This window comes from Elgaria multicarinata, chromosome 11 (genome assembly GCF_023053635.1).
Source record: "Elgaria multicarinata webbii isolate HBS135686 ecotype San Diego chromosome 11, rElgMul1.1.pri, whole genome shotgun sequence".
Taxonomy (NCBI): Eukaryota; Metazoa; Chordata; class Lepidosauria; order Squamata; family Anguidae; genus Elgaria; species Elgaria multicarinata.
In genome coordinates, this window is record NC_086181.1 from 5,039,329 (window position 1) to 5,063,653 (window position 24,325).

Sequence of the window (24,325 nt, forward strand, 5' to 3'; positions counted from 1 at the left end):
CGTCCATATCCGGAGAACGAGAAGGTGGATGGAGAGGCCACTTCCGGTTGAGTTGAACAAGGAGAGCACGAGGGAGAGTCCGCCAAGAGGGAATCCTTTTGTTCCATGGCCTCACGGTGGGCAATTGGAGGAGTCGCTTATCGTAATAGAAAAATAAGCAAAAGGAACCAGAATCTTGTGTTTGTGTTTAGTGCGCCTTATTCATAGAAATGGCTCCAGTGTTGCAATTCCTATTCATGCTTAATTGGGAGTAATCCCCGTTGAACTTAGCTGGACTTTATTTTTTATTATATAAACTTATAAATTGCAAGTTATATAGTCATGATTTAAAATAATTATATAAGACGTGTATATACTTTTTTCTTTTAAAAGGCAAAACAAAAATGGAAAATAAATACCAAACATCGAATTTGCAAACAACACAAAATTGGGTGGGATAGCTAATACCCTGGAAGACAAAGTGATCTTGATAGGCTGGAGCACTGGGCTGAAAAACCAAAGAACTGAATTTAATAGGGATAAATGCCAAGTTCTACACCTAGGAAAAATAAACCAAATGCACAGTTACAAGATGGGGGACACTTGGCTCAGCAATACTACAAGGAAGAAGGATCTTGGAATTGTTGTAGATCACAAGCTGAATATGAGCCAACAGTGTGATGTGGCTGCCAACCCCCTCTCCAAACACACACACACACACACACACACACGTGCTTCCAAATTGTGCGAGGTACTGGTTCCCCTCAATTTGGCACTGGTTAGACCTCATCTATAGTATTGTGTCCACTTCTGGGCACCACACTTCAAGAAGGATGCAGACAAGCTGGAGCATGTTCAGAGAAGGGCAACAAGGATGTTCAGGGGTCTGGAAACAAAGCCCCATGAGGAGAGACTGAAAGAACTGGACATGTTTATCTTTGAGAAGAGAAGGCTGAGGGGAGACATGATCGCACTCTTCAAATACTTGAAAGGTTGTCATGCAGAGGAAGGCCAGGATCTCTTCTCAATCATCCCAGAGTGCAGGACATGGACTAATGGGATCAAGTTATAGGAAGCCAGATTCTGGCTTGACATCAGGAAAAATGTCCTGACTGTAAGAGCAGTACAACAATGGAACCTATTACCTAGGCTCTCCCACACTAGAAGCCTTCAAGAGGCAGCTGGACAGCCATCTGTCAGGGATGCTTTAAGGTGGATTCCTGCATTGAGCAGGGAGTTGGACTCGATGGCCTTATAGGCCCCTTCCAACTCTTACTATTCTATGATTCTATTATATTTCTGGTTAATCAAGTTCTAAGACAACTATATGCATATTTATATTCATATGTTATTTTTTATTCCAATATAAACAATTCTTCACTCTTCTCTTAATAAAGACATTGACACGGTTCTCATGATCACAGCAGCTTAGTGAGGAGTGGTGCCCATGGGCATCAGGTTGCTGCCGTGGCTTTTCATTACATGTGAACCTGGCAAGGATGGGTTGTTGTGGTTGACAAGCATCCTGAACTCATGGGCTGTTTCAACCACCCAAACAACCCACACTCATTAGGTTTGCATGTAGTGAGGAAACTACTGAATCTCAAATATTCAAAATGGTGGCCGCCGCCACTACAACAAGGGACCCCATGGAAAAATTCACCCACAGTGGTTTCTTGTTAATTGCGATCCCTTAGTGACTGCTTGAACAACTTAAACCTTAGCGATTGTAGTTATTTTAGCCATAGTCAAAACATGCCACATCTTTCTGCGTCAAATTTAAGACAATGGTTGTTATTTTTAATTATTTTCCCTATTTTTTTGCCACCAACATTCTCACACCTGCCAAGTAGGATGCATTTTTGTGTAAACATGCAGATTTCACCTAAAGGTAGTAATGGGAGAAAATCTGCCACTATCATAGTAATATTTGGAGTTTGGATGGGATGTGTGTTGTTTTTCAAAGGATTTTCTCCAAAAATACATATTGCTGGAATAGAAGTGTTCAACATCAGTTAATGAATTTGGAAAACGCTTTTGGACCTTCCAAAAAATTGGAGGCACTTCCCATTCAAAGCTAAAAATAAATAAATTCAGAAGCCACATTTTGTGCTGAAGTAAATAAACAAGGTTAGCCACATGTACAACTTATATAAAAATGTAAGAAGAAAAACCCTGCTGTATCAGAACAAGGTTCATTGAGCTTATTATTTTGTTTCCAACATAGGCCTGGCATGGCAGATGCCTTTCTGAGAAGCTTACAAGCAGGGTCTAATGGCCCATCCTTTGTTCCCAGCATCTGGCACTTAATAACATGAGACTTTATTTCAGGGGTAGGCAGAATGTAGAGCTGAATCTACTGGCAGATCTCTGGGTGATTTCCAATAGATTCTCAATGATTTCTGACTCTTGAGACAGCTTCAAAGACTAGCCTTATCCGGCAGGCCTACCCAGATGAACGTGAAACAAAATTTTTTAAAGAATTTTGATTTGTTATACTAATGTTGTTCCCCACCTCTATCCAAAGGGAGAGGTAAGTAAGAAATAAATAAATATATTAGTAATAGTAGTAGTAGCCCTGCATTATATTGCTGGAATGCTCAGGGTAAACAGATACAGATTTTTGTGTGAAAGGACTGTGGGCTCCATTCAGTTCTGGTACTCAAAATAAATTCCTGAGGTCAAAATTCTTTCATTCTAAGTGTATGCCGTTTACACCAAGGTCCAGTTGATGGTTCTCAGGGTCCTAGTAAAAAAATAAATAGATCCTGCAAGCCTGAAGTCCAGAATTAACAGTGATGGCTTTATCATGAAATAAGGTGAGATGGTTAGCTCAAGAGGTGAAGTTTAGGAGGCATAGGGAGGGGGCAAAATGGTAGACATTTTGGGGCACCTATGGGGCACAATCATCTAAATAAACAGGAATTGCACAGAATGTTAAGTGTTTGGGTTTTAAAAAACTTTGTTTTAGGTATGTTCAACTAAGTTGTAACAATTGGGAATGTAATAAATATAGCAAAACAATAAGGTCAGGCAAGGTAAACAAAAAAATCCAGCAAAACCATGTTAAGGATGGTTGGGAGAATGGAGGGGAAAGCACCTTATACTTTAGATGCATGCACAGGTGCAAGATAATTACAAAAATGTCAATAAACAAAAGCAATTTTGTATTTTATAGGCTGGGAAGCATTTCCAGATGAGCCTTTAGCAAATTAAAGAAAGGAAGTCCTGCCAAGTAACCTGTTTTGAAAAGCGTTCTTATGTGGAGAGCCAAGTGACTTCTTGGCAAAAGCAGAGGAAAGCACCATTGCAAATGGAACCCTAGATGGAGCTGTGGGCCGTGTCCTCCTCTTCCTGCCTCTTCTCCCAGGCATGCCGATTTGTCGACATTCAGTTCCTCTCTTGATTGACGCCCAAGGCAAGCTGGAAGCAAGAAACAAGGAGACAAGCGTCTTTGGAAGGTGAGTTCCCATCATGTCCAAGGCAGGTGTTTAGACAGCTGAATTTTCTCAAGTTGATCTCTCAAACAGAATACACAGTTTCAGAAAAGCAGTAGGATTAGTCTGGATTTGCATGCTTATGTTATAGCAAAAGTTCTTTCCACATGTTATGTAACTGCGGACATGGGTTTGACACTGAGTGCACATTTGACAGAGCAGGAGCCAATCCTGGACGTTTAATTTGTGTACCTATGTAATACACAAGCAAAGGTCTTGTGGTGCCTTAAACGTTAATGGATTTATTGGGGCATAAGCTTTTGTGAATTTGAGGCCACTTTATTAGATGCATGTGCACAGAGCACGCACATGCACACACCCACACTCAGAGTAAACAGTGAGGCAAAAGTAATGTGAAATGTATCAGGCAGCTCTTGTGCCATTTGACACTTCTGTGTGACATTTTTATGAAGAGTCAAAATGTGTACAAATTATTGGGAAAAATATGACACAGTGTTACCGTACTGAGTGGCAGCTCCATGTCACCCCTAACATGCAGTTCCACCTCAACGGCAGCCCAACATCTACCTTTGTTCTTAGACTTGTTATCCCCTTACTTATATACAAGATGACCTTTCTGGTAACATGCTTGCACAGAGTAGGGTGACCATATGAAAAAGAGGACAGTGCTCTTCATCACCACAGTTCAAGCTGCAGGTGCCCTGCCCTCTTTTAAATCTGGTCACTCTAGTATAGCTCCTGCAGCTTGAACTGCTGTGATGAAGAGGGAATTTCACCAGGTTCTGCATATAAACAAATGACACCTGCTGAAATTTCCTTTTCAATGCAACTGTTAAAGATACAGGAGCCCGGTCCTCCTTTTCATAGGGTCACCCTAGTTCAGTCTTACTCACTGTTGTTGACTACTGGGAATCAGAAACCTTTTTCCAATCTACCGTAGGTCACCCAGAAATCCACCAATAGCTCCTGATCCACCATCTGCCTGTCCCTGTCCCAGAGAGCTGGCCCTTGCAGAGCCCTTGCTTTCCTGTCCATGCCCTCCCCTCCCACTTACTGGTACGCCCTGGGGCTTCAGGCAGTCCAGTTCACTCTCTGAAAGTACACAGGTCACAGTTCTGTGTACATTTGTGTCTTCATGATGGCATATGTCTTTACCGCTCATATTCAATTTGTAGCTTCCTGCATTCATCCTCTTTGCCCAACTTGCCAGAAGATGGGGAAGAGTTGCAAAGTGGTTGTGTGTGGGCAAGCATCCGTTGGGAAGACGTCTATCCTGGAGCAGCTTCTCTATGGGAATCACGTGGTTGGTGAGTGTTGACTTCAGCAGTGCAAATCTCACTTATCTGCTCAACGATGAAGCTCACCCTTCAGGGTTGAACTGTTCTTTTTTAGACTAAATTAGTCCAGAGAGCCATTCTGAGGGGAAAACCGGTTGGTTGCTTTCCCAAGACTCCCCTATCACCCCACTGCTATTGCTTGAACTGCTGTGGTTCAGAGTGGCCAGGGAAACGATCACAGCCTGGCTCCAACATCTCTCAACGAGTGCCACTGCTTTTCTTGGTCTCTGCCTCAGCTTTGATTCTCTTCACTTGAGGTGAAAACTGTCACAGCAAAAAGCGAGGCATTAGCATCAGTGGCTCTGTGGGATGAACTTTTATTTATTTATTTATTACATTTCTATACCACCTAACTGATGAAGCTCTCTGGGCATTGCACAACAATTAAACCATAAAATACAGCACGATAAAACATAATAACCTGGTTCACACAATCGCTGCAGCTTGTTTAAGCCATGGGGTGGGGTGTGCCAGGTGACATTTGCCTAATTAACTGCCCACACACAGCTTGTTGATCTGAACCTTTCAAATAACCCATGACCTGCTGTTCGGTTACTTGAAGGTTGTTTCCCTAACAAGCCATGTCACCCAGGTTCGGATAACATGACAAGCTGCATGACTGGGCAGGTGTTTAAACAGATGACATTTGTTGTGATGCTATGGCTTAAACAAGCCACTTGTTTCAGCCACAGTGATCATATGAACCGGATCAATATAAAACTTGTAGAAGTTTAAAATTACAGTATAAAACCAAAGTTAAAACCAATAGTGTAAATATTTAAAAATGGAAGATCAAGTTTAAAGGAACAACTTAAATGCCTAGGAGAATAGAAAGGTCTTAGCAGCTGGTGCTGAAAAGAGGGCATTCCACAACCTGGGGGCACCACTGAACAGGCCCTCTCCTTGGTAGCCACCTGCCTCACTTCATTTGGCAAGGGCAGTGAAGTAGGGCCTCCAGGTGCCCCCACTGGACTGTTTTCAAAGCCAGCCCCTACGTATAACACATTGCAGTTATCCAGACAGAAAGTTAACAGAATGGATAATTGTAACTATGCTATCTCTGCCCAGTTAGGGTTGTATTTGGCTTATCAACCTAAGCAGATAGAAGGTGCTCCATGCCTCCAACAACAGTGCTAGATCCAGGATAACCCCCAAACTACGAACCTAATCCTTTACAGGTAGTGCAACCTGCTCCAGAACACTTTAAATATCACTCATCTGGACAGAAGAACCACCTATTAACACTGCCTCCATCTGATCTGGATTGAGTCTCAGTTTGTTGGCCCTCATCCAGTCCATTACTCTACCCAAGCACCGATTCAGAACACCCACAGCCTGCCCTGGATTTGATGAGAAGGAGAGATAAGAGCTGGGTGTCATGAGCATATTGGTGACATCTCAGTCCATATATCCAGATAACGTCCCCCAGCAGTTTCATGAAGTTGTTTATTTTACTTGTTTAAAATATTTCTAGCCTGCCTTTCAGGGCAGAAGCCCTCCCAAGGCAACTCACTACATGGTGAGCAGAATAGGGGATAAAAGAGAGACCCTTGTCTCTCCAAAGTATGGAACGATGATCTCCCAGCATCACTGGGAGAAGGAATGGAATGAATGCGGTGCAGTGCCTAAACTCCCAGCCCGGATGATCTATCCAGAAGGATGCCATGGTCGATGGTACTGAAAATCGCTAAGAAGTCCAGGAGAATCAAGAGGATTGCCCTGCTCCTGTGCTTCTCTTGGTAAAGGTCATTGCATGGGACGCCCAAGGCAGTTTGTTTCTTCTCCAAAACCCAAATGAAGTGGATCCAGGCGGGCAGTTCCACTGAAGAGTGTCTGGAGTTAACTGGCGACTTTATCTTCCAAGTGTCGCGCAAACATGTCACGGTGTACTGCTGAGGGTGACCACCTTCTCTCTTCCTGGCCCAGATTGCAGAAGGCCATGAACTACTCAGAAAAGCTCCACTGGACAACACTGAAGAGATGCAGGGCTGGTGGAAAACAACTGCCTCCTTGCCACCATTACTGCCAAAGGGTTGGCTTGATAGTGAGCTCTAACCTGAGTTTGGTCAGATGTGGCACGGCTCTTCCTTCACCTGCGTTCTAGCTGTCTTCCCTCTTGTTTTATTGCTGTCAGCTCAGGTATATACCAAGAAGCTACTTAGGCTCTGCTCAGAGGGAGAGGGCGCTTGGGCATGATCCTGTCAACTGACTGAGTCATCTTTGCATTCCACAAAGTTACCAGGGCTTCAACAGGAGCACCACCTATACCAGTAGGAAAATCCCCCAGAGCACTCTGGAATCCAATGGAATCTATAAGCCTCCCTCTGAGTTTTGTAAGTCCTCCTATTATCCTAATGAACAGTGCACAAAATGCATATTTGGTATGGTTTTTAAATAATTGTTTGTACACCGCCTTGAGCGTATGGAATGGCAGTGAACAAATAATTTTAATTAATGAATCTCACCTGAAGAATGTTAAGAAATAGTGCAGATAAGTGAAATGTCACTTATCTTGTTTGGGATACATAGTACTCAGGGAGAGGGGGAGCTCTGTGAGGCTGTTCGCATGGAACAGTGGCAAATCTTGGTTAATTAATTAATTAATTAATCCAAGATTTGCCCTGGCACATTTTGCAATATTTTTGTATATTATTAACACTATAAGTTAATAATGGGTTAAACAACCCACAACTAGCCTAACTAGTAACTGTAGGTTAACTATGGGTTGCTTAGCCCATTGTTAACTACGTACCAACGTCCAATTGGGGTTGAATATTAAAAATGGCCACGGAACATGTGCAGCACAGTCTGCAGCAAATCATGCGTTATTAACAGCTATTATGTGTGAACTGAGTGTGTGTATGTGGTGTAGGGATGCAAGGGAGGGAAAAGATTGGTGAGTAAAGTGTCCAGAGCCTTGGTAGCTGAAGAAATGGGATTCTGAAGGGAAAAAACAGTGAAGACAGGCTGACTGAGAGCTCCATCAGCAGGGGGGAAATCACACTTGGCTACCATTGCTTCCTCGCTAGACTTGCCCACACTTTGACATCAATGTGCTTCTAGGAATGCCATAAGTAGCATTCATTACCAGAGAACTTATACTGTTGTTTTTTATGGTTTTGATGGTTTTCAATTTTGTATACTTTTTAATATTCACTGTTTTTAACTCTTGTAAACTGCCCAGAGAGCTTCGGCTATGGGGCGGTATATAAATTTAACAAATAAATAAAAAAAGAAGAGAGCCTTGGGGCAGGGGCAGTTAGCAAAAGGTACTCTTGATACTGTGTGGGGAGAGGGAGAGGGAGAGAGAGAGATCTTTCTAGCCAAAGACAATAATTTCTGTACTTGCAAACATTATTGTGCTCTATTCTGTTTGTTTTCTACAGGTTCGGACATGATTGAAACCCAGGAGGATATTTACGTGGGCTCCATTGAGACTGACCGGGGGGTGCGAGAGCAGGTGCGCTTCTATGACACCCGAGGCTTGAGGGATGGGCTGGAGTTGCCCAAACACTGCTTCTCTTGTACTGACGGATATGTGCTGGTTTACAGTATTGACAACAAGGAGTCCTTCAAGAGGGTGGAGATTCTCAAGAAGGAGATAGACAAGAGCAAGGATAAGAAGGAGGTAGGTGAATCCCCTGGTTCTTCTTCAACTTCCTTTCCTCAGGTGCTTTCCAGGTTAGTTTGCCTATAAAGTGTCCATGCAAACATCCAGAGGGTTCAAGGATGCATTCTTAGGCACACTTTTGGGACTAGCTAGTGCTTTGAGGGGAACAGTTAGGTCAAGTCCTGCCTAACAAGGTGGCATGCTCGAGCAACTGCTGGGTCTGAATTTGAGGGCCACAAATTTGCACTATGTGTAGGAGGGGGCTCACCCACTTTACATTTAAATGTTTTCAGCCATGGAGTCTATTAAAAAAAGCTAAGTAAGCAAGCAAACAAACATACATAATACATGCATATGAATATATGTATGTACAAAAGCCTGCATTAAACCCTCTTGTGTGTGATCTAGCAGGGCCTATATTGATAGCATTCAAACAACAGCTAAAAAGTCTAGATATACTGGTATTTTTCTCCCGTAATAAAAAAATGATCTTTGCCACGTTATTGTTAGTTTTGACATTTTAACATTTTAGAAATCCTTTTGTATTGTAAAACAAGCCATCAATCTTTATAAGTGAACACCAGTCTTGCAGAGGAATTTACTTGGAACAATCTACCCTTTTATTTTGGTCTCTGTCTATTGATGCTCCTTTTAAATGTTTCTTTTCTTTTTATATTTTTTATTGTGAATATCAACAAAACAGAATAGAAAATACATTGTGAAAAAAAAACACTTTACGTAGATAGGATTATCGTCATTTTCCATCATGTGTACCGTTTATGGGGGGGAAAGGGAGAGAGTTATACAAAGTAGGGCTGTGCATGGATCCCATAATCCGCTCTGGATCCCGATCTGCAACTTCCAGATCAGGTCCGCTCCACCCCACATCGATCCGCCTATGGTCCGCTCTGCGGCATGGCTCTGGATTCGGATCGGAGCTCCGTGTTTCCCCCCCACTCATAGACTTGCATTGAAAATGTCGAACGCCTATAACTTTTTTAGTTTTAAAGTTAGAAACATCAAAATGGGCACCATGAGAGCTTCTGCATAGATCCTGATCCATGCCCACTTATGATCATGATTGGGAGTTGAATCTGCCTCTCATCACTTCAAAAAAACGTTACCCCCTCCCGCTTTTACCCATTCTAAAAAAATTAATAGCAAGCAAACCGCACAACAAAAACTTCTGAAAATCATCACAAATGACCCCCAGTCATCACTCTCTAAGCACAGTAAGTTTCAAGGATGTAGCTTGAAAAACAAAAAAGTTACAGTCGTGTGAAAAAGAAAGTACACCCTCTTGGAATTGTATGATTTTACATATCAGGACATAATAACAAGGATCTGTTCCTTAGCAGGTCTAAAAATTAGGTAAATACAACCTCAGATGAACAACAACACATGACATATTATACTGTGTCATGATTTATTTAACAGAAATAAAGCCAAAATGGAGAAGCCATGTTTGAAAAAGTAAGTACACCCTTACTGCTTCCATAGGAATTAAGATGCTAAGTAGCAGACAAGTGCTGCTAATCAAATGCCTGTGATTAATTGATCATCAGCAAGTATGACCACCTCTTTAAAAGTCGAAGTTTTTTCAGTTTGCTGGTCTGGAGCATTCAGGTGTGTGTTAACACAATGCCAAGGAGGAAAGGCATCAGCAATGATCTTAGAGAAGCAATTGCTGCTGCCCATCAATCTGGGAAGGGTTATAAGGCCATTTCCAAACAATTTAAAGTCCATCATTCTACAGTGAGAAAGATTATTCAAAAGTGGAAAACATTCAAGACAGTTGCCAATCTTCCCAGGAGAGGACATCCCAGCAAAATCACCCCAAGGTCAGACCGTGCAATGCTCAGAGAAATTGCAAAAAACCCAAGATTTACATCTCAGACTCTACAGGCCTCAGTGAGCATGTTAAATGTTAAAGTTCATGAGAGTACAATTAGAAAAAGACTGAACAAGTATGGTTTGTTTGGAAGGGTTGCCAGGAGAAAGCCTCTTCTCTCTAAAAAGAACGTGGCAGCACGGCTTAGGTTTGCAAAGTTGAATCTGAACAAACCATAAGTCTTCTGGAACAATGTCCTTTGGACAGATGAGACCAAAGTGGAGGTGTTTGGCCATAATGCACAGCGCTACGTTTGGCGAAAACCAAACATAGCATATCAGCACAAACACCTCATACCAACTGTCAAGCACGGTGGTGGTGGGATGATGATTTGGGCTTGTTTTGCAACCACAGGACCTGGGAACCTTGCAGTCATTGAGTCAACCATGAACTCCTCTGTATACCAAAGTATTCTAGAGTCAAATGTGAGGCCATCTGTCCGACAGCTAAAGCTTGGCCGAAATTGGGTCATGCAACAGGACAATGATCCCAAGCACACCAGCAAATCTACAACAGAATGGCTGAAAAAGAAAAGAATCAAGATGTTGCAATGGCCCAGTCAAAGTCCATACCTCAACCCGATTTAAATGCTGTGGCGGGACCTCAAGAGAGCTGTGCATAAACAAATGCCCTCAAACCTCAATGAACTGAAGCAACGTTGTAAAGAAGAGTGGGCCAAAATTTCTCCACAACGATGTGAGCTATTGAATCATAAGGTGTACTTACTTTTTCACACATAGTTTCTCCATTTTGGTTTATTTCTGTTAAATAAATCATGACACGGTGTAATATGTCATGTGTTGTTGTTCATCTGAGGTTGTATTTACCTAAATTTTAGACCTGCTAAGGAACAGATGATTGTTATTATGTCCTGATATGTAAAATCATACAATTCCAAGAGGGTGTACTTTCTTTTTCACACAACTGTATACGCGCTTAGTTCGGGCAATGCAATCCTATGGGGAAAAAATTCCAAAATGGTGGGTGGAGCTTCGCACCAAGTGGATCGCTCCGCGAGTGGGTGATCCGCTTTGTAATGCTTCGCCCCACCCCCGACTCGCTTTGCCTCCGCCTTTAACGGAGACGAATCAAGCTGTTCCAATGCTGCTTCTATGCCCTAAGTGAAGCGGAGCACAGCCCTAATACAAAGGTTTTAAGAAAAGCAGACCAGATATCCGTGTATTTATCTCCTTGCAGGTTGCGTCTATATTACACTCATTCAAAGGTTGATAATGTTATTAGGTCCTCAATCCATTGCATTATGGGAGGTGTGGATTTGTCCTTCCAATGTGATCATATAAGTCTTTTGGCTGTCATAAGGTCTCTGAAGTTCCATCTGACCATGTGTTAACTTCCAAGAAGCTGGTAGGTAATTTGGGAGGACATGGACATTGTTCCATATTATAGATTGTTTCAGTACATCCTTATTATAACCTTCTCCCAAAAAGGGGCAACTGCGGGGCATTGCCAAAACATATGAGCTAAAGAAGCATTAGATGCATTACATCTCCAACAATTTTGCAAGTTAGACAAACCCTTATTAAAAAGGTGTTGTGGAGTCCAATAAAACCAAAACATTTTTTTTGCTGAATAAGATGTAACCGGAGATCCATATAAGCTTTAGATACAGATGCTAGGGCAACCATCCATTGATTAGGCTAGATAGGACACTCCAATTCTCTATTCAATCCAGTCTTAGACTATGGGTATCATATTTACTTACTGCTACTAAATACATGGGTTGTGGATCGACATGTCAGTTCAGCTGTTATAAGTGTTTCTAACAGTGCTGGAGGCTCTGAAGCTGTACAAGCAGCTGGACCAAACCTAGATTCCAGCAGGTGTTGCAATTGCAAGTATTGCCATTGAGCTGTAACAGGTAAATTATTTTTAACACAGAAATCTAAAAAGGACAAAAACTCATTGTCTGAGCCTATTAATTGATCCAAAGTAAAAATCATCTTATCCATCCATGTCCTCCACAGAAATGCTTTCTTTCCAATTCTTAAATCTGGGTTTCCCCATATAGTCAATTTTGCATGAGATAATGGATCAAACTGTAATTTACATGATATTTTATGCCACATCTCTCTAGCTGCCAAAGTTGTAAGAGAGGGGTTACTTATTCTGATATGATGAGAACTGAGTGCTATCCATTTGGGAAGAAGTTCTAACTAGGGGTGTGCACAGACCCCCCGCTCTGCTTCTCTTCCAGATCCGCGATTTGCGGATCGGCCCACTCTGCCCTGCCCCCACTCTGCCTATGTCCGCTCCGCTCCGCTGCGGAGCTCCAGATCCGGATCGGAGCTCCGTTTCCCCCCCCCCCCATAGGCTTGCATTAAGCTAAAAAAGTATACAACTTTTTTTCTGTTAAAGTTAGAAACCTCAAGTTTGGCACCATGACACCTCATGGATGTATACACACTCACGCCAAGACTCAGGGCAATCCCATCATCCCCTGATTTTGGGGGAATTTATGAAAATTGGGCACCCCATTCACACCCCTTTCGATAGCTCCGTCAATTTGCACGTTAAAAACCTCAAACTTGCCACCATGATAGCTTATCCAGTGATACACACGCACGGCAAGACTGAAGGCAGTCCCATCATCCCCTGATTTTTGGGGAATTTATGAAAATCGGGCACCCCATTCACACCCCTTTCAATAGCTCCGTCAATTTGCACGTTAAAAATCTCAAACTTGCCACCATGATAGCTTATCCAGGGATACACACGCACGGCAAGACTCAAGGCAGTCCCATCATCCCCTGATTTTTGGGGAATTTATGAAAATCGGGCACCCCATTTGCAGACATGGACTGTTCTCTGACATTTGGACAGATAAAAAAAAGGGAAGTGGGCACACTCACAGATGCCATCTAGACCCACAATCATGCCAAGGTACAAGGCAATCCCATCATCCCCTGATTTTTGGTGGAGCTTAAACCTGCAGACAGCTCAATGGGGCCATTTCAAAGGAAATCCCAAGATGCCATGAATTGGGGAGTAGAGAGATCAACCTAAATATGAATCTTCTTCCACACTTGAAAAATGGATTTGGAACTTCCAAAAGTCTAAATGAGCGCAGGAAGGACTTCTCCCCTGAGTCAAAGCCAGACACAAACCATCCCTGCGAGGCAGGAAGGGGAGAAGGGAGGGAAGGCAGGCAGGCAGGCAGGCAGGCAGCATGCATTGTAGTGCCACAAGGATGGCTTGAGCACTAACGCATAGCAAACCAACCCGTAAGCGGGCGCAAGGAGGAAGTGAGGCAAAGATGGCTGGTTGTTTCTTTCTAGCCAAATTTCCTAATCTTTTGACCTCTACTTCTTCATTTAAACATGCAACAATTTCTGTACACTCCTGTTCATCTTCAATAGCCAGAATCAGATCATCAACTTAAATCAGTACATAACATCTTTTTTTCATTCTTGTATCTTGTGAACAAGCATGGATCTATTTCACTTTGTTTAAAACCTTGTTTTGTGAGCATTTTATTTATTTTTTCATTCCATGCTCTAGCAGCCTGTTTTAAACCATAAACACCCTTTTTCAGTTTACATACCAGGCCTTTGCCCATCAGCATTTAATTTTAACTTAAAAAACCCATTTACACCCTATAGCCTTTTTTCCTTTGGGTAATTTAATAAGTGTCCATGTATTATTTCTTTTAAGATCATCAAACTCCTCTGCAGCTGCTTTCTCCCACTTTTCAGCTTCTTCAGCAGAACAACTGTCAATTGCCTTCCACAATGAAGGTTCATTTGTAGTCACTGATGATCTTACAACATAAGCCAATCGCTTAGCTGGCACACCTTTGTTAGATCTAGTTGAAGATCTTACTAGTGTCTTTAGAATGACATCTGGTTCACTAGCTTCTTCTAACAATTGCTCTGTGGCTTCATTTTCTTGTGCTACTTCTTTTATCTTCATTTACTTGACCCCCTTCAGTTGTCAATGGTATGAACATACTATTTTAATCCTCTTGTCTTTCATTGTGAGACATAGGAACTCGGTCTTCTTCATTAAAATAAACAACATTGCATAGTGACAATTTCCTTGTATTTGGATTTACAGTTCTGTAACCTTTACATCCTTTTTCATAACCCACCTGCACACCAATTTTGGTTCTTCTGTCGAGCTTATTTCGTGTCTGTGCTGTCATATATGCATAGGCTTTTGACCCAAATACTCTTATATGCTTAAGATTGGGCCAAACCATAACTCAAATGGAGTTTTATCTGCTGCCTTTGTTAAAAGTCTATTTTGCAGATATGTTGCAGTCATAACTGCCTCAGCCCAATACATATTTGGCAACTTAGAATCAATTAACATGCATCTAACCATGTCCATTATTTACTGATTCTTCCTCTCAGCTACTCCATTCTGTTCTGGAATGTAAGGTACGGTATGTAAATGCTCAATGCCTTTTTCTTGCAAGTATGTTGCAATCTGATGTGACATATATTCACCACCATTGTCAGTTATAATAGCTTGAGGTCTTCTTCGGAACTGATTCTCCACGCTAGCAACATAAGCTTTCAGCTTATTTGCAGTCTCAGCCTTGTTTTTCAGAAGATAAATTACACAGTACCTAGAAAAATCATCAATAAATGTTAAAATATATTTATTATGGCCACAGGACTCTGGTTGAATTGGACCACACAAATCCAAATTAATTAACTGCAAAGGTCTTAATGAGTTTCTCTGACTCTTTTTAAGTATGGAAAGTCTTGTGCCTTTCCCTAGCAGGCAAGTTTCACATTCTTGACTGCAGTTTTTCTCTTTGCAGTTTTAATATTCATTCCTTTCACCAAATTTTTCTTCTGTAAATCATAGATTACATTATAATCTCGATGACCAAGTCTTTTGTGCCATATATGTATGCAGTCTTCACTTGAGTACATTTTAGTTGTGTTGACTTTCTCTTCTCCTTTAATATTCAAAATAAAAACACCATTATTTTCAAAACCTTGTGCACATAACTGTCCATTTTGGGTTATACTGCATTTATATTTGTTAAAATTCACATTAAATCCTCTTTTTGTTAAACATGAAACACTCAATAAGTAGTTTGTGATATCTTCTTTTTATTTATTTATTTATTTATTTAGCACCATCAGTGTACATGGTGCTGTACAGAGTAAAACAATAAAATAGCAAAACCCTGCCGCATAGGTTTACATTCTAATAGAATCATAATAAAACAATAAGAAGGGGAAGAGAATGCACCAAACAGGCACAGGGTAGAGTAAAACTAACAGTATAAAAGAAAGATCAAAATCAAGTTTTAAAAGCTTTAGAAAAAAGAAAAGTTTTTAGCTGAGCTTTAAAAACTACGATTGAACTTGTAGTTCGCAAATGTTCTGGAAGAGTGTTCCAGGTGTAAAGGGCAGTGGAAGAAAATGAACAAAGCCGAGCAAGGGAAGTAGGAACCCTTGGGCAGGTGAGAAACATGGCATCAGAGGAGCAAAGAGCACGAGTCTTTCTTGAAGAGAAAGTCAACATTATGAACACTGTTATTCTTAGTTTCATCCTTTACAATATATTTCAGGAATCCACTTCCTATGCCTTTTATAGCTAACGTCTGTCCATCAGCCAGTGTGACCTTTTCATTAGAACTATTGACTAATTCTTGAAAAAATTAACATCTTTACACATATGTGATGTCTCTGCTGAATCAATCAGCCAACTTGTCGTGTTACTTTGAAGACATGTTCCTGTGAAAGCTGTAAATGTACTATTTGATTGATTTCTGCCACTGCTTTGAAATCTTTTCTTATCACCACTTTTATTTGGAATTTTACATTGTTTTGCTAAATGTCCCAATCGGCCACAAGAAAAACATATTCTATTCTTTAGATACGTCTGTACTGTAGATTTGTTGCTATCAGGCTGGTTGCCATGGTTACTAGGACCAGGCCTCTGTTTAACTGCTAATGCCTGGTTGTCTATCTCACACTCTTTGTTTCTTTCTTGTCGCTTGATGGCTTCTTCTTTAAGACGAGAAATAACATGACTAAAAGTTAAATTGTCTCTGTTCTCCAACGCATTAGTCAAAGAATCATAACTTTCTGGTAAACTTGAAAGTACTAAAATTGTTTTGTCTTCCTCACTAAAATCCTGTCCTATGGATTTTAGCTGATCCATCAAGCCAGACATTTTACTCAAATGTTTCTCCAAATCTCCTGCCTCAGGAAACTTCGAATTAAATAACTTCCTGGACAAATACAGTCTTTCATTGAGACTTTTTCTTCCAAAATACTGTTACAGCCCATTCCACAACTGCTTGGCTGTTGTAAAATCTTTTATGTGACATAAGTCTTCATTACTCACAAATGTAGTTATTTCTGCTCTCGTTTTTCTATCACGTTTCAGCCAAACTATTAAATTTGCTTCTTCAATCAGGGCATTTTCTTTAACTATGTCCCACAGATCTTTCTTCACAAGCTCATTCTCCATTCGAAACTTCCATAACAAATAATTGCCAGACGCGAGTATGGGAACATTCTCAGCAATCTTCACTGCTCCTGTATATAGAGCCATTACTTTATTTTCTCTGATCAGTATTTAGTGTGATCTGGGCCCATAACCCTATTAGAAAGTCTCTCTCTCTATAACTCTGTTAGGAGTTATATATAATGTTGAGTCCTGGGCTGGACTCTGTTTTTTCCTTATCCATATTTCTGGACTATTCTGCAAATCCTGGAAGAAGTGAAGAGTCAGCAAAAGACAATCACTTAAAGGTCAACTTTGCAGATGGGCTTGATTGAATAATTGGACTATGACATAGTGTTAATTTTCCTATGATTGCCAATTAGTGGTTGCATCATTTGTACAGAGAAAAGTATATAAGTAGTGTTTGAACCATTGTTAATCTCTTTAAATCATCACTCTCATTGCTGTGAATCCTGATGTAAGCTGTATTTCTGTGACCATGTGTGAGTATTGAATTGTACATTGTTTTGCCATAACTAAATTATTTCTGTCAGTAAAGTATTTATTTTTGTACACCACAAACAAAAATCTCTGCCTTATATTTTTTGGTCTTTGCTGTGTTCATAGTTAAGAGCCTCTGTATACTCTGCTATCACTGTGGGTCTGTAATTTACAGCACGCATAAGTACAGTGATTACCCGACTGTACTTATGTTAGGAGTTATATGTGACATATAGAAAGATAGCAGATACAGAATATACTTGACCAGATGATATATATATTAAAGTGTTTCTTTATACTGAGTTTGAAGAAAGTAGTAACAACAAATAACGAGAGACAACAGAAACACAGTCTGTCCTTTCCGAAATACAGACAACACACAACACACACACAGAAGAGCAGTTAACTGCCTTTTTCAACTGCAATGGAACAGAGCAGAAACCTCCCTCCCACCTTATACTATTAGAATGTCTAGAATCAGACTATGCTTAACGTAATGTTTCTAACATTTAGGTCTTCCAACTCTAGGAAGGGGCGCAGCTGACGCAATAGCTGAAGCTGATAGTAGGCACTCCTGTTCATCGCATCTATCTGGCCTGTCATTTGGAGTGCCAGATCCAGAAGCATGCCAAGCTGCGAATGCAGTCTTTCAGGGAGAGTGTAGCCCCATTCAGAACTGATTGACACACTTCCAAACCCAGGTCAGGGCCCTTGACAGCAAGCACCTGTCTTGTCTGGATTCAGCTTCAGTTTGTTTTTCGTCATCCAGCCCATTACCATCTCCAAGCATCATTCAGAGGAGACACACTATCCTTAGCTGATGCTGTTATCAAAGGCATAGCGAAATATATTTGGGTGTCATCGGCATACTGATAGCACCCTGCCCCATGCCTCCGGATGACCTCTCCCAGCAGATAATACAACCCCAACCCCACAAAAAAAATCCCTCACATGAAGGGCTAGTTTGAATGATACACAACTCCCCATTGGCACAAGAAATGTCTTGTCTGGAAGTAGCACCCTTAATCAGACCCCTTGGAGCCCTCCTTTGTCCATCATAACCTTCTCTTAGAAAATGGTGGGCTTCATAGCAGAGGATTAGAAATTGTGCCGTACTGCCATTTCTTGGGAAATGGCCTCCTCGCCTTTGATGTTTAGCCTGAGTAGAGCTATCAACAGGTTCAATATTTTGAATGAAACTTGTCCAAAATGGATGGCCTCTAAACTGCACTCTTAATTCAACATCTGAGGCAGGGCCATCAGCCTCCCTCATTGACAGGCTAAGGATAGTTCCACTTAGGGCTAGGTGAGGCAGATGCTGTGGGGCAGAAAATAGTGGTGAAATGTTGGAGAAGAAAATTCTGTCTGACATGCAACCTGCCCTGTGCTCCTAAGCCTGATGTCCTTAGGTGTGGTGGAGGACACTGGCCAACATTGAAGAAAGATTCAACATTCTAATAAGTTAGCTTCTGTACCTGCCTCAGGCAGCAAAATATCTTTGGCCAGCTTGTTCCACCACGAGTAATGTGTGCATTTTTTATTTACACTAACTAGAGGTTTTTTTCTGAATCCTAACAGGTCACCATTGTGATTTTAGGCAACAAGTGTGACTTGCAGGAGCAGCGGCGTGTGGATCATGATGTAGTGCAGCACTGGGCCAAGGCGGAGAAAGTGAAACTGTGGGAAATCTCGGTTGCTGACCGTCGGACCCTCATCGAGCCCTTTGTTTACCTAGCCAGCAAGATGACACAGCCACAGAGCAAGTCTGCCTTCCCACTCAGCCGCAAGAACAAAAGCAGTGGGTCTGTGGATGGGTGAAACCCTCAGACTCTGCACCTGCCATCTCTTATAAGAAAGCCATGCATGCAGGGCTGGTCATACTGTGAAGAAGAAACTTTTGGCAGCAGATTCCAGATCAGGCTCCACCATTTCCCTTCATGCAATCTCTATCTCTCTGTGTCGTTCCCTGCCTGCCCCCACAAAAAATCTCTTAGTTTAGAGCAATGGAAAAGGCATTTTCAACTTTTCACTTAAAACAAACCAAAAAATCCCCTAAATCAGATATTACTTGCATGAGTCCAGTTCCAGCAGGTGCCAACGTACATTTCATGATAAAAATGGGACCCGATTATATCAGTGGTTGAATTTTTGGGGCTACCTTTCAATTCTAATTTTAAAGGAGCATGTATTTTGCATTTGGAAGCCTGTGTTTGGGTTACCAGATTTCCCCCTTGATCAGGATCAGCATGGCAGAGAGGAGAATCTTCCCTGAATGACTCCATTTTGGCAGTGCTGGTTCTGCTTAAATTGCCTTTCCTTCCTTCTGCTGTGGGAGAGGGAGGGACACTGTGGAGTTCCTGCAGAACCAGGGGGAAAGAGGACAGTGGAACGTGTCACTCAACATGAGTGACATGAGCAGCACACCTGGCCAAGCCAGTCCTTGACAGTCCCCTATAGATGGGACACCTGGCCACCCTAATCCATCTTCCAAGGTTCCATTTGTGGAATGGTGTTAGGAGCTGACTGTGTTTGCTTCTGAAGAAGAAAAGACTGAGGTGTCAGTGGGAGAGAAACAAATGGTGAAAAATTAAAAGTCAAAGTATGCGGAGAAGTGTTATCTCAGGAATGGGAATTAAAATTTGGGCCAGTTGACTTAGGTACACGAATCATGGGTTGGATCCAGCCCTAGTCAAGTATCCAACCCCGCATGTTAAAAATTAGCCCATTTCATCGGAGGAGTTTGATCTATACTGTCTCATAAATGGCTTTTCCAGACACTGTTATTGTTTTTCTCAACTGGATGATACATATTAACACACTGTTCTAATCAATTTCTCTGTTGAATGGACTTAAACTAAGGCTGCAATACTTACTTGTGCTTACCTGGGAGTAAATTCCACTGAGCACTGTGGATTGATTTCCAAGTAAACATCCATAGGCTTGCACTTAGTAGTAGCTGAAACCCTTTGCTAGTAAACACTAACATTTATGTGCTGATTGAGTACAGGACAGAGCACAGCAGGAGCAGGTTCTCAGTCAAAAGCTAAGAGTTTGTTCTCTATAAACAAATTAAATTGCATTTTGTTACCTAACATCAGTATGGAAATAATTATTCTTCTTGAGGATTTTTTCCTCTCTGCTTTTCTTTTCAAACTGAGCACCAGAGAGGGAGGGCTGTGGAGAGTTAGTTTAAATTAAAAGGAGGACTAGTCAAAACATTGGCAACTACATCCTGTATCATAAGGGGTGTCATCACTTTGAAAATTTCAGAAACAAATAATATTCCCCAAGAGAATAACTTTCATGTTTATTTTTAGGACAATTACAATATTTTAATTCCATTCTTCTTCTTCGTGGTCTCTGTGCATCACACATATGGGCTCTGCGCCTGCGCAAGGCCAGCTCTGGAAACTGCACCAGCTGAAAACATTTTTAGGCAGGAACCCCTCCCCCACCGTCCACTGAGCATGCTCAGGGGTTCCCACCCTATCTCCTCAGTTCTCTTCAACCACCTGTGGGTCAACAGCTTTCTTGGAGACTTCTAGGTTAGGTTTTTACCTTTACGCTGAAAACTGTCGTTTTTTCTTCCTTTTTCTTCTCCAGTTTTCTAACTTTTCTATATATAAAATAAAATAAAAAATCCCCCCCTTATATTTCTTAGTAGTAGTTAGGTGCCTATTGTTGGGGTGTACGGAGAAACAAATTCCTCTCCAATCAGAGAGATTAGCAGAGCAATGCAGCGTTCCAGGCAGGATTCAGAGAAAGCGAATATAGCCACAAAAACAAACGACAGCAACAGTAATTTCTTCAGCAACGCTTTACTGAGGCATAGACATTATTTACAATATCATACAGTTATACTCACACAACGTCATGGTCACACAGGAGAGAGAAGATATGCTTCTACACAAGACTTATATACACAGCATTATCTGCCTCTATCACTTTACAACTTGATTGACAATCAATCACTCCTGTCAGGTTGTTAAACCAATAAACCAATTATCTCTTTGACCTTTAGAGTGACTGATGCAACTCCTTGTAATTCTTGCATCTTCCTGGGTTGGACTGAAACTATGGATATTTAAAAATAAAAACCCGGACACCTATGGCACAAACAGGACTCTTCAAAAAGTGTTCATCCTGTGGACAAAAGATCTCCCAGACGGATGGACATTCGTTGTGTTTATTGTGCTTGGGGGAAGCACACGTAGTTGAATCCTGCGTGTTTTGCTTAAAACTTAAAATCAGTCGGTCTCAACATTGCTCTCGTCTGCATCACCTCATGATGTAGTGCCTACACAGGGCAGAACCTCCTTCGGAGGACTTATACCACTTCCCGATCATTGAGGATGACTCGGTATTGAGACACATAACTCTGTAAATAAAACTCACGCTGTATGTACTAAGAAGCCAACTCCAATGTCAATATTTTTTCCTTCCAACACTGCTTCTGACAGTTAAAAATTCCTGGAAGGCCCCTTCTTTGATGGCTCTGACATTGGAAAGGGCAGAATCTTTACATAAGGTCCAGTAATGGACACTGGGTTTTTTCTTTACGCACCCATGTTCCAATTCTATATTAGTTCAGTTATTCCCAAGGGGAGTTTTCAGAACATATATGTTGGACCTACCAGGCCACAGAACATATTCTTCTGCTTTGGGCCCCAGAGTTATACACTATCTAGTTATGATGTCCAGATAACAACTTTTCCTCTCGTCAACAACTTAACACGACCTGTTGCCTCACCAACTGTGAGTTGAGAGCAGTGGTGCGCGCTCTGGCGTTTCGCATGCATACCTATGATTAGCAGGTCTCACTCTGTAAGCTAGATTGAGGACCTGCCATTCGACGGCGAAGGGTTGTTCAATCCCATCGCTCATCTTAACCTAACCTCCAAAAGGAAAGGGCTCATTCTCCACCCAGATGTGGAGTCATTGAACCTAACAGCCTGGAGGATACGACAGCGTTAGACTGTCAATCCTTGCCCCCTGATATATGGGACATAATCCTAGCAGCTAGGAAACCAGCAACTAGAAAGTCATATGCTACCAAATGGGACGTTTTCTCCTCCTTTGCACTAAGCAGGAATGAGAACCCCCTTTCAGCACCTATTTCCACCATCCTCACTTTCCTTTTTTCCTTGTTTAAAAGAGGCCTTAAGTTTTCCTCTCTTAGAATTTATCTGGCAGCAATTCTGCCTCACATTTATGGATTCAGGGCTGTTCGTTCTTCACTCATCCACTAGTTAAGCGTTTTATGAAAGGGATGAAAAATACAGTTCCACCCCTTCGTTCCTTTGTTCCGCAATGGAGTATTTCCGTAGTGCTCAAGGCATTGTCTGGCAAGCCTTTTGAACCATTGGCAACTATGGACCTTCGTTTACTAACTTTCAAGGTTGTTTTTCTAGTTGCCATTACGTCTGCTAGACATTCATCAGAGCTAGCAGCACTCTGCATAGACCCACCTTATACAGTTTTCCACGCTGACAAGGTGGTCCTTAGACCTGACCCAGCCTTCCTCCCAAAGGTTGTGTCATCGTTTCATGTTGGTCAGGATATAATTCTGCCAAGTTTTTTTTAGGCATATGCTCCGCTCCGATTAGAAGCGTAGAAGCAGGAGCGAATTGGCCTGCTCCGCCTTGCCCAGAGGCGGAGTAGAAGCGGACCGCGGACCCCTAGAAGCAAGGCGAAGAGAAGCGGCCATTTTCGGAGTGCTCCAGTTTCCACGGTCCGCTCCGATCGCCATCTTGAAACATTTCGCCCATAGGATTGCATTGCGGAAAAGAAAGGGGGATAACTGTGTTGTTTTTGATGTTATCTTTCTGAAAATTCTTGTGCTTAGAGAGTCGTGGATGGGGGTCATTTTGAGCCTACTCTCAGCTCTCTGCGTGGTGCGGTTCGTGTGCTATATATATATTTAAATTGGGTAAACAAATAGCGAGCAAAATGGCGGTTTTTTGGTTTTTTTGAAGCGATGACAGGCACATTCAACTCCCAATCCTGATGAGAATTGATCACCTCATGAAGCATCCTCCAATCCTAGTGTTCGAGGGGGGGACTAAGGCAGAGGCACCCTCAGAGCTTTGAGCTCTTAGCATCTTCTTGTGGGTTTTGGCGTTCGTGGAGAGAGGAGCCACTTTAGTTAGGTGCTGCTGCTGTGTTTGGAGATAGATTAGGATTTAGCTTGGCGTGTGTGTGTGTGTTTGTTTGCTTCTTTCTGACTTTTTGCTTAGTTTGCTCTGTGTTCTTCCCTTACTTTGATTTAATATAAACTTTATTTTTTAAATTTTGGAGTGTTTGTTTGTTTGTTTGTTTGGTTGTCCCCCCCTCCCCTCTCTTAAAGCCTGACTGTGTTTCATCTTCCTTCTTCCTTCTATTTACAAAAAATACCAAAAAAATACCAAAAAAAATTATTCTCTATTTCTTCTCTCTGTTACTTGGACTGTGCATGTGACTGTGTTATTGTGTGAGTGTGCTGTGTGCACTGTTTGTGAAGTGCAACAGCCACAGATTGAGCATTTCAAATCCTGTTTGGGCAAAGCATACACACACTTCTTGTCCCATTTCCCTACATATAGTATATTCTTATACATATTATTATTAATATATTCTTATACATCTTATTATTACTATTAGTATATTCTTATAGATATTATTATTAGTATTAGTATAATATCATCATGAGAAGAGGGAGCAGGCGCATGTCTGTGGCGGGGCATGCTGAAAGCAGCAAGGGTCAGGCTGGCACCAGCAGTAAGCAGCTGGCTGCCTCTCCTGCTGTGAAAATCAAACGGGCAACTCCTTGGCTGGCTGCTCCGCAACAGAAGCAGGAGAAGGAGCAGGCAGAGGCAGTCTCTTCTGCAACTTGTGCCCGGCGTTCTCTTTTTGAGGGTGGGAATGGGAAAAGTGCCCCTTTGCAAGAGGCACGTGGCAGCAGTGCCATTAGAGGAGGAGGAGGAGGAGGAGGAGGAGGAGGAGTATCCCCAACTCCTTCATTATTGTTTGAGCCCACGAGCCCACTGCTGGACCTGTCTCCAGACCTCCTAGACGAGGTCCTCCTCAGCACAGTGGAGGGGCAGGAGGAGGAGGAGGCGATGGTCCTCCAGGATGT

The 24,325-nt window shown here is 41.9% G+C and overlaps 1 protein-coding gene across 3 annotated transcripts; it reads left to right on the plus strand.

The window, feature by feature from the left end:
• The first annotated feature begins 39 nt into the window (after positions 1 to 39).
• NKIRAS2 (NFKB inhibitor interacting Ras like 2) lies at positions 40 to 20,303 on the plus strand. 3 transcript variants are annotated; one of them, XM_063137997.1, is made up of 5 exons: positions 40 to 116; positions 3,158 to 3,440; positions 4,613 to 4,744; positions 8,161 to 8,402; positions 18,809 to 18,955. In XM_063137997.1, the coding sequence occupies exons 3-5, from the start codon at positions 4,651 to 4,653 to the stop codon at positions 18,854 to 18,856; spliced, it is 384 nt and encodes a 127-aa protein (XP_062994067.1). In that variant the 5' UTR covers positions 40 to 116; positions 3,158 to 3,440; positions 4,613 to 4,650; the 3' UTR covers positions 18,857 to 18,955. The 3 variants fall into 3 exon arrangements, with proteins under 3 accessions (XP_062994067.1, XP_062994065.1, XP_062994066.1); XM_063137995.1 differs by lacking the exon at positions 40 to 116 and having other exon boundaries at positions 3,168 to 3,440; positions 18,790 to 20,303; XM_063137996.1 differs by lacking the exons at positions 40 to 116; positions 3,158 to 3,440; positions 4,613 to 4,744 and adding an exon at positions 7,051 to 7,107 and having other exon boundaries at positions 18,790 to 20,303.
• The last annotated feature ends 4,022 nt before the right edge of the window (positions 20,304 to 24,325 follow it).

Coding starts and splice junctions, on each gene's coding strand:
- NKIRAS2 (XM_063137995.1), top strand. CDS start 4,651: ATGGGGAAGAGTTGCAAAGTGGTTGTGTGTGGGCAAGCATCCGTTGGG. Junction 4,745..8,160: donor CTATGGGAATCACGTGGTTG/GTGAGTGTTGAC, acceptor TGTTTTCTACAG/GTTCGGACATGATTGAAACC. Junction 8,403..18,789: donor AGAGCAAGGATAAGAAGGAG/GTAGGTGAATCC, acceptor GAATCCTAACAG/GTCACCATTGTGATTTTAGG.